The sequence below is a fragment of the Urtica dioica genome, chromosome 12 (genome assembly GCF_054948205.1).
Source record: "Urtica dioica subsp. dioica isolate 48M chromosome 12, U.dioica_male_clone48M_v1_H2, whole genome shotgun sequence".
Lineage (NCBI taxonomy): Eukaryota > Viridiplantae > Streptophyta > Magnoliopsida > Rosales > Urticaceae > Urtica > Urtica dioica.
The window spans coordinates 22,565,917-22,579,540 of NC_142767.1; the positions used below are offsets into that span (position 1 = coordinate 22,565,917).

The following is a 13,624-nucleotide window of genomic DNA, read 5'->3' on the forward strand; positions in this document are numbered from 1 at the left end:
TTTTTTTGTATATTCATAAAGGTGAATAAACAGATACATAATATATGTATAAACTCTGTATGAATCTGAATATACTTGTCTAAAATAAATGTGAATATATTTGAAATATACTTAAAAAAAATCTGAAGATAAAGTTGTTTCACTTTCAATTTTTATTGGCTGTATATATATATATACACGCACACTGAATGAGTGAGTAGCCAAATTTGGTTGCTTTAAGGCAATGGCATCTCTTAAGTCTTAATACAATTTTATTACAATTCAATCCTTGACCCTTTGAAGTTAATCATGGAATTTCATAGCGCCAATATTTTATCGTGCTAATTACTGTTTGATTCTTTTGTATATTCACGTAGTAAAGTAAGGGTGAATATTCATGTTGACATAAAATTAGTAAAACAAATACTTTACAAAGAGGTCTCGATAACTCTGAGTATTCAAGCAAAATTATTGTATAGACGAATCTAGTAAAAAAGTGATGAACGATAGACGAGACTTCAAGCCTGTGACTTATGTGTGAAAAAACGAACAATTCTTCTTCATCGAGCTCCTCTTCTATTTATAAACGTTTTGGGTCGAGTACGTGAGGTGATCAGTCCCACGTCCTTGACAGTTATCAAGTAACCGCTCCCATAACGTGTGTAGTGGGTGATTATTCCTCGTGTGCTCGGTATAACTGTCGAGGTGAGCGTTTTGTTTTTATTCTTAATTATGTGAACGTGTTTAACTTGCTTTGACTAGTTTTTGACTTATCGTTTTCTCTTATCTCCGAAATCATGTCTGATAATGTTCGTTTTTTTACTTATGAACGAATAGTTCTTTAACTTTCATGAACCCTCGGACCTACATGATTCGGAGTTAGTATTGGATCTCTTTTATTCTCGGAGCCGAGTATGTTCTCGGACTTATGTAATATGACTATATGAGTAACAATACATGTATATATTATATGTATAAACTCTGTATGAATCTGAATATACTTAATTAAAATAAACAAATCTGAATATACTTGAAATATTCTATTTATTTTTGGCCTCATATTTACTTTTGCACGAATAATAATAATCTGCAGGAGAGAAAGAGCCAAGTTATTACCATATCAAATACTTTTCTTTCTTCAACAACTTGAGAAATGATTTTCTTTTGTTTGTTGAAAAATGAACATGAAAAAAAAAAAAAAAAAAAAAAACTAGCGCCACAAATTTCAAAAGTAGATGAACTTTCTGATGATCTTATAATAATAAAAAAAAAAGCCAGCCGTTTGGTACCCGAAAATGTCCCCACAAAATGACTATGAGACTATATAGCTAAGAAAGATCTTGAATTGTTACAGTCTTCAAAGAAAACAAACAATTTACTGCTCTTTATTTTCTATCTGGGTCAAAAGGTCAAAACACCAGACTGGAAATCACATATAATTACAAAACATCTCTTAGCTTTACCATTCTAAAAGCTCTACTTTTGTTTGAGACTTGGCCAATGTTTATATAAAGAGACCCTACCAACCAAAAAGCATGGCTCAAATTTATGAATAGAAAATACAAAAGACCGAAATAAGTTGTGATCATACAAGCAAACTCAAAAGAATCTTTTTAATTTCTTTTATATGAAATCATGGAACACAAGACCCTACATCTTTTATAGCCTATAAATTAGGATTGTTCAACACAGCAACTAAACTTTCCTTTTCGTTTTTTTTTTTGTTTGTTTTGAAAACGTTAATCTATGTAATGGCAAGTAGAAATATAGGCACAACAAGAAGCAAGAATTTACAATTAGGAAATTTGAACGTTCATAGTTCTATTTCAAAATCAATTAACAATGAGTAATATTTATAAACTTAACTATGATTTTATTTTAAATATCATGTAGTTTTATCTAAATATTAATTGATATTGAGATCAGCGACATACAACCGTTCCATACTTTGTTAGGTCTCTTATTCTTTTGAATTTTAATGTGAGATCATTATGGGAGAATCATTCATATTCTTTGTAGCGAAGTACAAATGAGACCATATTAATTTTTCCCGTAATGTCCGAGCGATGATTTAGATTAATAGATATGTCAATTAATAGATAATAAGATGAGCGATCACCCATAACCATCGTAGGCTTGTTAATAACAGAGAGCCAATTCATAACAATCAAGGTCTGATTCGTTACTTTTTTATGCCGTGAAATGAATCTGATATCTCAGTTTTAAATTATCTTTTTTTATGAATTATGATTTTGTGAAAGCCAAAAGCTCAGATAAACACTAACAGAAAAGTCTATCTCTTCCCGCCACATCACACTTTCATCAATCAATCAATACAAAGCTTGACTTGACAAGATTCCCAGAACCTAATCTCGGAGAAAAAAAAATTTATGTCTCAAAAAGGAAAAGTATTTAAATTGTGGAATCCTGGCGAAATCAGCGCAAAGCTAATGGACATAATATTGTAATAAAACAAACTAAACAAGATGATGATGATGTCATTGAATAGATCATGCTGATACTCTTTTATGTCATTAGGATCCCAATTACTCTACAAATCTGTAATCTTTGTTGTTAAGCTTAAAGTTGAAAATGAAAGAAGATGTAATTTGATTGTCAATTCAATCATCACTTCACAGCATAATGTTGTTGGCCTTTTTTTTTTGAAAGGTGGTGTGATTATGGGAAAGTATACAGATAAAACTCTCTGTTTTGGACAAATAAAAAAAGGCCAATGCTTTTTAACTTGATTATGTGTGAAGTTGACAAGCACAATCTTCTGTTCCATTCAATTCATAGCCTACACTAATCTCATGGTTATCCCTAAACCTTGTCATCTTTCCACTGATTATCCTTTGTCTTACAACACTCTTTATTAGTTAACTTCCAAGTATTTGTGTGCTTAGTTCTGAGAAAACCATGTGGGTTTCACATTTCATTGGATCTCAGAGTTGAGAAAAAGCTCTGTTTGTCTTACAATTCTGACATAGCTAAACTGACTTGTTATTCAAATAAACAAACTTTTGCTTTAAAATTCAACAAGTAATCATTGTAATGCACAAAAAAAAAAAATCAACACAAAGACCAAAACTTGTTATAAATGAACATGATCTTCCTCACAAACAATAGCTCCAAAATTGAATAGAATCAAGCTCAACTATATCAATGCTCTGCGATTTACAATCCCCAAAAAATAATACAATAAGATAAGTGTATTAACTCTGTTAATCAATAAATAATGACCATCTTTTCTGATTCAATATATCAAGTACGGTAATCAAAGACAAAAACCCTTGGAATCAATTCGGTACAGATTCAGTACTAACCCATCGCCAAAAATGCTTCTTCACCGAAACCGCCTCCGAAACGGCGGATCTCTCGGCATCGCTGCCGTATTCGCTCTCCTCCGTCGTGCAAAACTCGTCGTCGGGAAGGCCTTCCACGACGGCCTCCACGGAGTGAAGCTCGTACCTCGCCGGAAGTCCAGGGTACGACAGCGAGTATCGCTCCTCAACCTTCTTCTTATACGATCCCGGCACGATCCTGACCTCTCCGGCGACCGATCCGAGCTCCTCCGCGACGGCGCGTATCGCCGCCGATTCGTAATCCTCGTTCGGCTTCATCTTCTCCGAGAGCGGTCTGTCGCGGCGGCGAACGGTTCCGTCCGAGAGCTCCTGGAGAGCCTCAACGAGGTGGCTCTTCCGGTCGCCGGAGAGGATTCGGACGGTGACGACGTGGACGGTACGGATCGGCGGGACCGAATCGGCGAGCGAGGTTTCGCCTTCGGAGATCTCGAGCCAGAGATTGTGGACGTTCTTCGTACCTGGTTTGATTCCCCACGAAGCGAAGCTCTCCGCCGGAAGCCGCGGCCGAAGCCAGTCGGAGAGGGAGCTAGGGTTTGCGAAGCCGTGGCTGTTTTGGTGGTGGAGTGGCATGGTAGTAAATTTGACCTCGCGGGGAGGGCAAATTCGGAAGGAATAGGAAGAAGAAGAGAGAGCGGTGTTCTTGGGCTTGGGCTTGGCTGGGGACGAGAATGGGAAACAGACGGAGATTGCCGTGAGGACGAAATCCGGTAAGTTCGGGAGTTTCGTGGGGAGGCTTACGTGGATGTTTCTGATTGGCTGCGGCGGTGACATGTCATCAGTTACGATTTTCAACGGCAGTGGTTGTGGTGGTGGTTGTGGTTGTTCTTGTACACGAATCCATCTCTGAATTCGACAACGAAAAAGGAAGACGAAGATGAGTGGTTTACTTTTATTAAAAAAGAAAAAAAAAAAAGAAAGGATATTCGAGTTATTTTGGTCGTGGGTTATTGGGTTTTAGTGAACAGATTTGGATCCAAAGATTTGGACCACTCAAAAAATAAAGACGAAATATCAACAATATCTTTTTGTTTAATTTCAACTAATCTCGATTTTTAGAAATATCGTACATAATCTTTCAATTTAATAGAAATGATATTATTTTTCTTAAAAATATGTTATATTAAAATACAATTTTTATTTATTTTTTATAAAAAAATAATTTAAATTCTCCAAAATATCCTTAATAAAATAAATATTTATTTATTGTTTTATTAAAAAAAAAATTCTCTGTAAATAAAAATCCTTAAATTTTGTAGAGAAAATTTTTAATTTAACTTTTTATATATGAAATAAAAAAATAAAAAAGTTATTTCATTAAGAGTATTTTGGGAAGTTTTTTTTTATTTTTTTTTTTTTTTTTTTAAGAAATGAAAAAGTTAGTATTTATCATATATAATATTTTTAGGAGAGATATATCTCATTTATATTAAATTGAATGAATATGTTTGATATTTATGAAAACTGAAAGTATAAATTCCACATTTCGATTAAATAAAATGAATACTGTTGGTATTTTCCAAAAAATAAAACGTCCACATTTGATTGTAATAACGATATATTCTTAATATTTTCATGAACCAGGCAATATAAATTAAAAATAAAGATATACCCTTAAATTTCTTATATATATATATATATATATATATATATATATATATATATATATATATATATTTATGCTTATAAAGTTCTAAGAATTTTTTTTTAATGAGCTTATCACTTACATAATAAGTTAAAACTGTAACCAACATTGATCAAAGTTGCATAAAATTGTCTAAAATCAATTAAAAATATTGGTAAAGAAACGAGAGTAATTATAAAGTCAAACGGCACAGGAAAACTAATCTAAACATGACCAATAACATAAATCATAAATGATAATATACTACAACTTGTTTGAGCAAAAAACTTAGAACCTGAAAAAGAGAGCACAATAATAAAAACGACACAGAATGCGAAAACGACACAAACGATGAAAACGACAAAAAACATAGAAAACGATACAACTTATTAAAAACGACACGAAGATGAAAACGACATTTAACATGGAAACCGACATAAAAACTGAAAACGACACAAAATATGATAAACGATACGGAAATGAAAAACGACATATAAACGTAGAAAACGACACGAAGGTGAAAAACGATACAAAGGATGGAAAACGACACAAAAATGAAAAAACGACATAGAAGATGGAAGCTAACAACTTAATTGCAGACGACAGTCAAAGGGAAAGTGACAACTAACGATTACACTCCTCTAACAATAACTTATAAACTACAATAATTTAGAAGATAACTCCTTTTAGAAATATATATATATATATATATATATATATATATATATATATATATATATATATATATATATATGTGAACGGTGTCATTAAAGATCCGAGTCTACCAACTTTGAATTTCGTTTCAGCATCTATTTTTTTGTATAATTATTTAACATCAAAACTGTACGTAAGATATGTGAGGGGCTAAATAGAATGTACGAGAGTCTGAAATATATATCTTGAAAAATATATTATAGCTTAATGTTGCCTGCTTTTTATTCGCTTGTTGATTCTCTTTAATATTTTAAAATTTTATTTCGGAATATTCAAATAAACTTGCATTTGTTATTTTAAACAAATATTAAATGTTTCAAACTACGAAGAGATCATCTTAATTAGATTCTTACTAAGGAATATATTTCTTGAATAATGTATTTGACCAAGATATTCTGATTGACTCTGCATTTAATATTTCATTCGTGCGTAACCACCTGATCCCATATTCATATCTTATGTAATTTCAGGAATCAAACTGGATAGAAAATTTGGAATCAAAGGTTTATTGAGTACAAATTTGTTATTATAAGAAGCAGTGGAATTTTTTTAGTATAGATCTATATATTTTATATCCAGTTATTCACTCCGCAGTATTCGCGCGTGTTCATTTTTCTGGAACTTTCGTAAATTGACAATAGCGCATGTTAATTGGTATATAACTTCGAGAAAGAAAAAAAAAATATCATTAAAAATAATAGTGATGATATATAACTATTTGAAATAGTAATTAAACTAATGCTCTTTGTCATGACAAATAAGTCTCCATAGATTTCTCTCATGTTTCAAATTTAATAATAATAATAAAAAAATCATAATAATACATGGAGAATTTAATAATAATAATAATAATGATAAAAATCATAATAATACATGGAGAATTTAATAATAATAATAAAAAAATCATAATAATAATACATGGAGTGTACATAATTGGGGAAACATATGGTCTCAAACTCTGATCGTGGAGCTTTCTACACAATTGGTGAAAAATTCATGATTATAAATTGAAATTCATGAATATATGGTCTTAATTGTTCTTGGAGCTTTCCACATAATAATTGGCGAAACATCACGATTGTCTCAGAAAGAGAGAAAAATTATTGTGTTTTGTGGTTTGTACACCGCACAAAATTACTCATATAAATATTGATATTAGTTACTATAATAGGACCCATTAATAGGGACCCATCTGCACTGCATGATTAAAGCAAAGCAGGCCCGGCTAAGGGGAGGGCAAAAGGGGCAATTGCTCAAGGCCCCCACCATTCACTAGGTCCCACTTAAAAAAAATTAAAAAGTTATTATATTTATACATATGTAGTTGTGTACTAAGAGCATCTTTAATGGTTTCTTGCTTAAGAATTGTAGGGATTTGCTTGCAAATATAAAAAATGTTTAGCTAGTTGCTTAACCATTGTTTTGCATATTGGCTATTGATTTAGCTAAGCAAATCTAAGCAAATTGGCTAATTTAAGCTAGTTGCTTAACTATTTAGCTCTAAAAAATCTATGTGGCAAAAATACTATTTAGCTAAGCAATAGCCTAAGCCAAACCATTAAAGATGCTCTAATATCCTAATTTAAATGGAATTCTCAACTTAAAACAATCGAATCTGTCAAGGAGTTTTTGTTTAATGATGAATGTCAATATAGTATTGTGGTTTTCTTGGTACTTTATGCATAATTAAAGTAAACATAAATACAATATTAGTATATTGAAGGATATACATACTAAATATATCTATATTAAGTAATTTCAACTTTATTATTCTTTATCTCCTAATTTTTTCTGTTGTTTTTTTTATATTATAATTTTTAATTTTGGTTTCGTATTCTTATTTTCAACTGATCACTAGTTAATATTTAATTGTGAAATTGAGTTTTATCCTAGAATACAGATTATATATGACTACTATGAAATATTTATTAAGATGTAACTTCATTTTTATGATTTAATTTATCATTATTTGGTTATATATAATTTCTAATTCTTTTAACTTATGATATTTTAAGGTCCCTTAATTTACTTCTTGGCCCCGTATATGTCGAGCCGCCTCTTTAGCAAAGAACACAATCTGAAGTCCAACTCATTTACGTAAAAGAAAGAAAAAAAGAGAAAAAAGAAAACCATTTTTAAAAATTTTGTTGGTCATAATAATTTTTGCATGGCCAGCAGGGCAAAGCGCCAATAAGAGCTGTGGGACCCACTTTTTGAGATGGTGCCACGTGTAGCGAGGTGTCAAGAAGTATATTTGCTCTATAAATACAAACGCCGTATCGCAGTCACTCATTCATCCACTCTTCTTCTTCTTCTTCATCATCTTCTTCGCCTTTGCCTTTTTGAGTTTCGATTCCTCTCTTTCTCTCTCGAAAATGTTCATCGAGAATTTCAAGGTCGAGAGCCCTAACGTGACGTACACGGAAGGAGAGATCGAGTCGGTGTACAACTACGAGACCACAGAGCTGGTCCACGAGAATCGCAAAGGCACGTACCAATGGATCGTCAAACCCAAGACCGTCACTTACAATTTCAAAACCAACACTCGTGTCCCTAAATTAGGGTTCGTCTCCTCAATTTCTATCTCGATTCGTTGATCAATTTGTGGATTTGATTTTATTTTTTTCATTTATTTATGATTTTTGTTATTACTATTCTCAGGGTTATGCTGGTTGGTTGGGGTGGGAACAATGGCTCAACTCTCACCGGTGGTGTCATTGCGAACAAAGAGTATGAGCATTTAATTGAAGATTTTGATTTTGATTTTTTTGTAATATGTTTGATCGTTCGTAGCTATCGATTTTTGACAGAGGTATATCATGGGCGACGAAGGACAAAGTCCAACAAGCCAATTACTTTGGGTCGCTCACTCAAGCTTCTTCGATCAGAGTTGGTTCCTTCAATGGCGAGGAGATCTACGCCCCTTTCAAAAGCCTCCTTCCCATGGTAACTAGATTTTCTTTTTCTTTTTTACCTCTTTTGATTTCTAGATATGTTTTGATGGTGATTTTGAGGAACTTTTCGATGTTGAAGGTGAACCCGGAGGACATTGTGTTTGGCGGGTGGGACATAAGCGACATGAACTTGGCTGATTCGATGGCGAGAGCCAAAGTGTTCGACATCGACCTCCAAAAGCAGCTCAGGCCTTACATGGAGTCCATGGTTCCGCTTCCCGGGATCTACGACGCTGATTTCATCGCAGCCAATCAAGGCTCGCGAGCCAACAACGTCATCAACGGGACCAAGAAAGAGCAACTTCAACAAGTCATCAAGGACATAAGGTATTATTCATCAACTTGGCTCCATAAACATGAGATATGCTTTTCAATCCAAATTAGATGAATGTGGTGTGGAATAATTGCACACTAGAATAAGGAAATCATTGGAACCTTAGGGGTTGGTACTTTGGGACCTTATCATGATTCCTCTTTGGACCCAACCATAACTAACATACCGGTCTAAAAAATATCTCCCCTTAGATGAGTGAACTTAAACATAGTAGGATAAAGAGATGTAACAAAGTTTATACCCTCGAGGACCTAGCTTGGTGGGCTTTCCTCTTGTGTAAGGACTAGAAAAGGTCTTTGTTATCGAAGCTGTTAAAATTTCTTACTAATTTGTGTTTAAATGTTCAATGTAATTAATTATACAGTATGTGGGTGGATATAAAATACACATAGACTTGGTTCAAAAAAAGGTTTATTAAGGTTTTCAGTTAATGATTTGATATACCATCCAAGTCTTTAGCGTGAAAGGACTTAATTTGGTGCAAACAAAAAAGCTAATCTCTCCTTTTCTTTTCTTTTTTAAATTGCAGGGAGTTCAAGGAGAAGAACAAGGTGGACAAGGTGGTTGTGCTTTGGACCGCAAACACGGAGCGATACAGCAACGTGATTGGCGGGCTCAACGACACCATGGAGAATCTCATGGCTTCGGTGGAGAAGAACGAGTCGGAGATTTCACCTTCGACATTGTACGCCATCGCTTGTGCCCTCGAAAGCGTTCCTTTCATCAACGGAAGCCCACAGAACACTTTTGTCCCGGGGCTCATCGATTTGGCCATCAAGCACAACAGCTTGATCGGCGGAGACGACTTCAAGAGCGGCCAGACCAAGATGAAATCCGTGTTGGTAGATTTCCTTGTCGGCGCCGGTATCAAGGTAAATAATATATAGTTTTCCCATTCCCAATTGAAAAAAAAAAAAAAAAAAAAAAAAAAAAAACCGGAGTGCATCATTGAATATGATTCATGTAAATGGGTCTTTTTGCGCAGCCGACTTCGATAGTGAGCTACAACCATCTGGGGAACAACGACGGGATGAATCTCTCGGCCCCACAAACATTCCGATCGAAGGAGATCTCAAAGAGCAACGTTGTGGACGACATGGTCGCCAGCAACGGGATTCTGTACGAGCCCGGCGAACATCCCGACCACGTTATTGTCATCAAGGTACTAATCAATTACACTCGTTTTTTTTGTCGATTTCATATCGGTTGAAATTAACGCTCTTTTGTGTTTAGTATGTGCCTTATGTTGGGGACAGCAAGAGAGCAATGGACGAGTACACATCGGAGATATTTATGGGCGGAAAGAGCACCATTGTGATGCACAACACCTGTGAGGACTCTCTGCTCGCCGCTCCAATCATTCTCGATCTCGTTCTCCTCGCCGAGCTCAGCACCAGAATCCAGCTCAAATCCGAAGCTGAGGTACACAAAAATAATACAAACAGATATTTGTGGAGTATGGTTGATAACACCTTTACATAAATCAATTATAAACCCGATGATCTTTTTGGCTAATTGACTTGGTAACCGGTTGTTTATATGTTTTTTTTGTTGAAACAGGGAAAATATCATTCATTCCATCCTGTTTCTACCATCCTGAGTTACCTCACAAAAGCTCCTCTTGTAAGTCTACCCGTTTTCTAACTATCATAAATTACTGTTTCACATGTTTTAGAGCAGTTTTCACAGGCCACCCAAATGCAAAAAAGTAAAGGTGGCATTGCATTGGACCACTTCTTTTGGTTTACACTTGGACTTGGACATGAGTTTTTTTTTTTTTTATTTTTTTTTTTACTTTTTACCTGCAACATTGTGGTCCATGAATTAGATCCCTGACTATGTTTTTTTTAATGAATATAATAAATGAAAACAAAAATCAGGTCCCATCTGGCACCCCAGTTGTGAACGCTCTGTCAAAGCAGAGGGCAATGCTGGAGAACATCATGAGGGCTTGCGTTGGTTTGGCTCCAGAGAATAACATGATCTTGGAATACAAGTGATATATTTATATCTCTTGTTTTAGTCTGCAATTGTTTCTCATTCACATGTTTTTTTTTCCCGGTGTAAACTGTTAAGATGTTCAATAAAATCTAAAATTTATGTGTTAGTTTTCTTATTTGTCAATGTTTACAAGAACGTAAAGTAATGTGTGATCTCATCAAATGGCTCGTGGTGATAAAAAAAAAAAAAAAAGCCCACCTTGAATGCAATTGGTATTTGGTACATAGTCAGACACAAGTCATTTGGAGGTGACTTGGACGACACGTGAAGGTTACTTTTTCAGTACATGGCATAGCCCCAAAGTGTGAGGAGCTCATCATTTTTTTGACACAGCCATTGACCAAATGAGTGGACATGAATGGCATTCAATAATGGGGTTTGTGGGGTTTCAGTACATTCATGAGAAAATTAATAGTGACTTCTTTAAATTGTTTTCACAAGACTTTGTCCTTTGGAATTGGAGATTCCCAAGTTCACATTGTTTATCAATAACTTCTAGTATAAATTGACAAAGTGGAGCAAAGGAAAATGAGAAAGTCTAACCCCAAGAGTATAATGTGTGGTTCATAAACTCACACGAGATGCTTTTTGGACACAACCATGGACCAAAACATTGCAGATTCTTGGACAAAACCATGACACTCAATAATAATCCTTACTATGATGATCACATATGAGTCACGAGTTAGGTTTCCTCGAAATCATGATAGAGTCGAAATACTAAGGGGTTATAAACAAGCTTCAGAAGATCGACTGGTATGACTCTGTCATTGGGATTATCTTTGATGACATTTACGATTTATGATAAGGTTTCTACGAATTCCTTTTTTTTTTTTTTTTTTGGGGGTCATTGTGAGGCCAACGGAGCATCCCACAATCTTGCTAAATTAGAGTTGTCCATGGTCTCACACAAGGTTTGAAATGCCGTTTTCGTTACCGTTTCGAGCCTCCCGATTTACGGAAAATCGACAAGCCGACAGAAAATCGAACAGAAAAATGTGGTAAAATATATACACATATTTTTCAACTTTTAAACACATAAAAAAAATACATTGTGTATATAACTTCTTTTTTTATTATAGAAAATCACATATATATAATATTTTATAAATATTCTAGTAATGTACACACACACACATGTAAATATTGTATCATTTTTGTTTTTATACATTTTTAAAATCATTTTTTTTTATCTTTTGTCTTAAATTAAATAGCATAGATATAATAATAATAAAAAAAAACCTAGACTAATACAAGCACAACATGGATCAATCAAGTGGATAGCACTCCAAACTTGGAGCATTTACGGAAAAAAAAACTGCCTTAGTCAGCGGGACACCCTTCGACAGCGGTGTCGTCGGCAGAAATCAGCGAAAATCGTCGAAATTTAAAACCTTGGTCTCAAACGAGGCTTAGCGGCGTGGTTTTCCACTTTGTATCTAGGATATTGTTGAGGCGGAAGCCAATTATTAATATAATGCAAGGGGTACACTTTCCTTTCTCTGAGTTTTTCCCTTTGAGTGATAAGTTTTAATGAAGCCCATTTCTTAAGAAAAAAATAATACCCTCTTTCTATTTTCTTATTATTATTTATTGAATTTTTTTATCCTAAATCAGCAAAAGCTTAAGAAAATACCAATATTTCCTTGTTTTTTTTTTCACTCTTCTTCTTCCCCAAATAAACTTCTTTAATAAAAATCCGAGCCAGACAAAAAAATCAGGGTGCTAATATATTTATATCTTTTATACAAAAGAAATCAAGCCCTTTCATTCTTCATCTTGAATCTTGATACAATTTTTGTATTTTATTTTATTCTTTCGTAATAAGAATTTGGAAGTTCTTCATTCTGTATCTTCTTTAATCAGACTCTCGCTCTCGCATTGCAGCGGTGTCGCTTATGTGTAAAACTAGAATCTTGCTTATGTGTAAAAGTAAAACTAGAATCTTACTTATAATACGAGTTACAGAGCTGCTTGTGAAACCTTTAAAATAAGATATTTGAATGTGTTAATAAATGGGCTTGTTGTTTGAGATGATAAACCTCGATCTCAACTTGATTGTGTTTTTTCTGAGAGAAAGAGCATCAGCTAGTAATTTGATACTTTGGACCAAAATAATACAAACTATATTTTTGGACACTTTTACAAGTAAGTGTGGACATATATATATTTACAATTATTGTTATTTATAAACTTATAAGTCTACACTTTATGATAATTGTATAATTTCATATCTACATTCACTAATAAAAGTGTACAAAATTATTATTTAGTTTATTTTGATCCAAAATATCAAAGTTGTTATTGTTATACCGTCTTTTTTCTTATGGTAAAAACGACGCCTCAATTGCAAAAACGACGTTACAATATAAAATGACAATTTAGTCAAATGCTAAAAATAAGCATGACTAAAACCAAGCAACAAGCGACAAGCGAATTTGAGACAAGCGACAAGCGGATTTGCGACAAGCGACAAACGAATTTGCGACAAGCGACAAGCGAATTTTCAACAAGCGACAAACGAATTAGCGACAAGCGACAAGCGAATTTTCAACAAGCGAATTCGTAACACGCGACAAGCGAATTTGAGACAAGCGACAAGCGGATTTGCGACAAGCGACAAGCGAATTTGCGACAAGCGACATGTTTTCTCTAT

The 13,624-nt window shown here is 34.0% G+C and overlaps 2 protein-coding genes across 2 annotated transcripts; one reads left to right on the top strand and one right to left on the bottom strand.

The window, feature by feature from the left end:
• Positions 1 to 3,051: 3,051 nt before the first annotated feature.
• Positions 3,052 to 4,266, bottom strand: LOC149380481 (RING-H2 zinc finger protein). The gene has a single exon (XM_089602261.1). The coding sequence runs from the start codon at positions 4,113 to 4,115 to the stop codon at positions 3,279 to 3,281; it is 837 nt and encodes a 278-aa protein (XP_089458387.1). The 5' UTR covers positions 4,116 to 4,266; the 3' UTR covers positions 3,052 to 3,278.
• A 3,689-nt stretch (positions 4,267 to 7,955) lies between these two features.
• Positions 7,956 to 11,074, top strand: LOC149380482 (inositol-3-phosphate synthase). Its single transcript, XM_089602593.1, has 9 exons — positions 7,956 to 8,242; positions 8,341 to 8,409; positions 8,490 to 8,625; positions 8,713 to 8,960; positions 9,497 to 9,839; positions 9,953 to 10,129; positions 10,201 to 10,389; positions 10,528 to 10,590; positions 10,848 to 11,074. Exons 1-9 carry the CDS (start codon positions 8,055 to 8,057, stop codon positions 10,965 to 10,967), a joined length of 1,533 nt encoding a protein of 510 aa, XP_089458719.1. The 5' UTR covers positions 7,956 to 8,054; the 3' UTR covers positions 10,968 to 11,074.
• The last annotated feature ends 2,550 nt before the right edge of the window (positions 11,075 to 13,624 follow it).

Bases quoted from the DNA above. Each gene is read 5' to 3' on its own strand.
- LOC149380481 (XM_089602261.1), bottom strand. From the start codon at position 4,115: ATGTCACCGCCGCAGCCAATCAGAAACATCCACGTAAGCCTCCCCACG.
- LOC149380482 (XM_089602593.1), top strand. From the start codon at position 8,055: ATGTTCATCGAGAATTTCAAGGTCGAGAGCCCTAACGTGACGTACACG. The intron at 8,961-9,496 runs GTATTATTCATC...TTTAAATTGCAG, and splicing joins CAAGTCATCAAGGACATAAG to GGAGTTCAAGGAGAAGAACA. The intron at 10,591-10,847 runs GTAAGTCTACCC...AACAAAAATCAG, and splicing joins ACCTCACAAAAGCTCCTCTT to GTCCCATCTGGCACCCCAGT.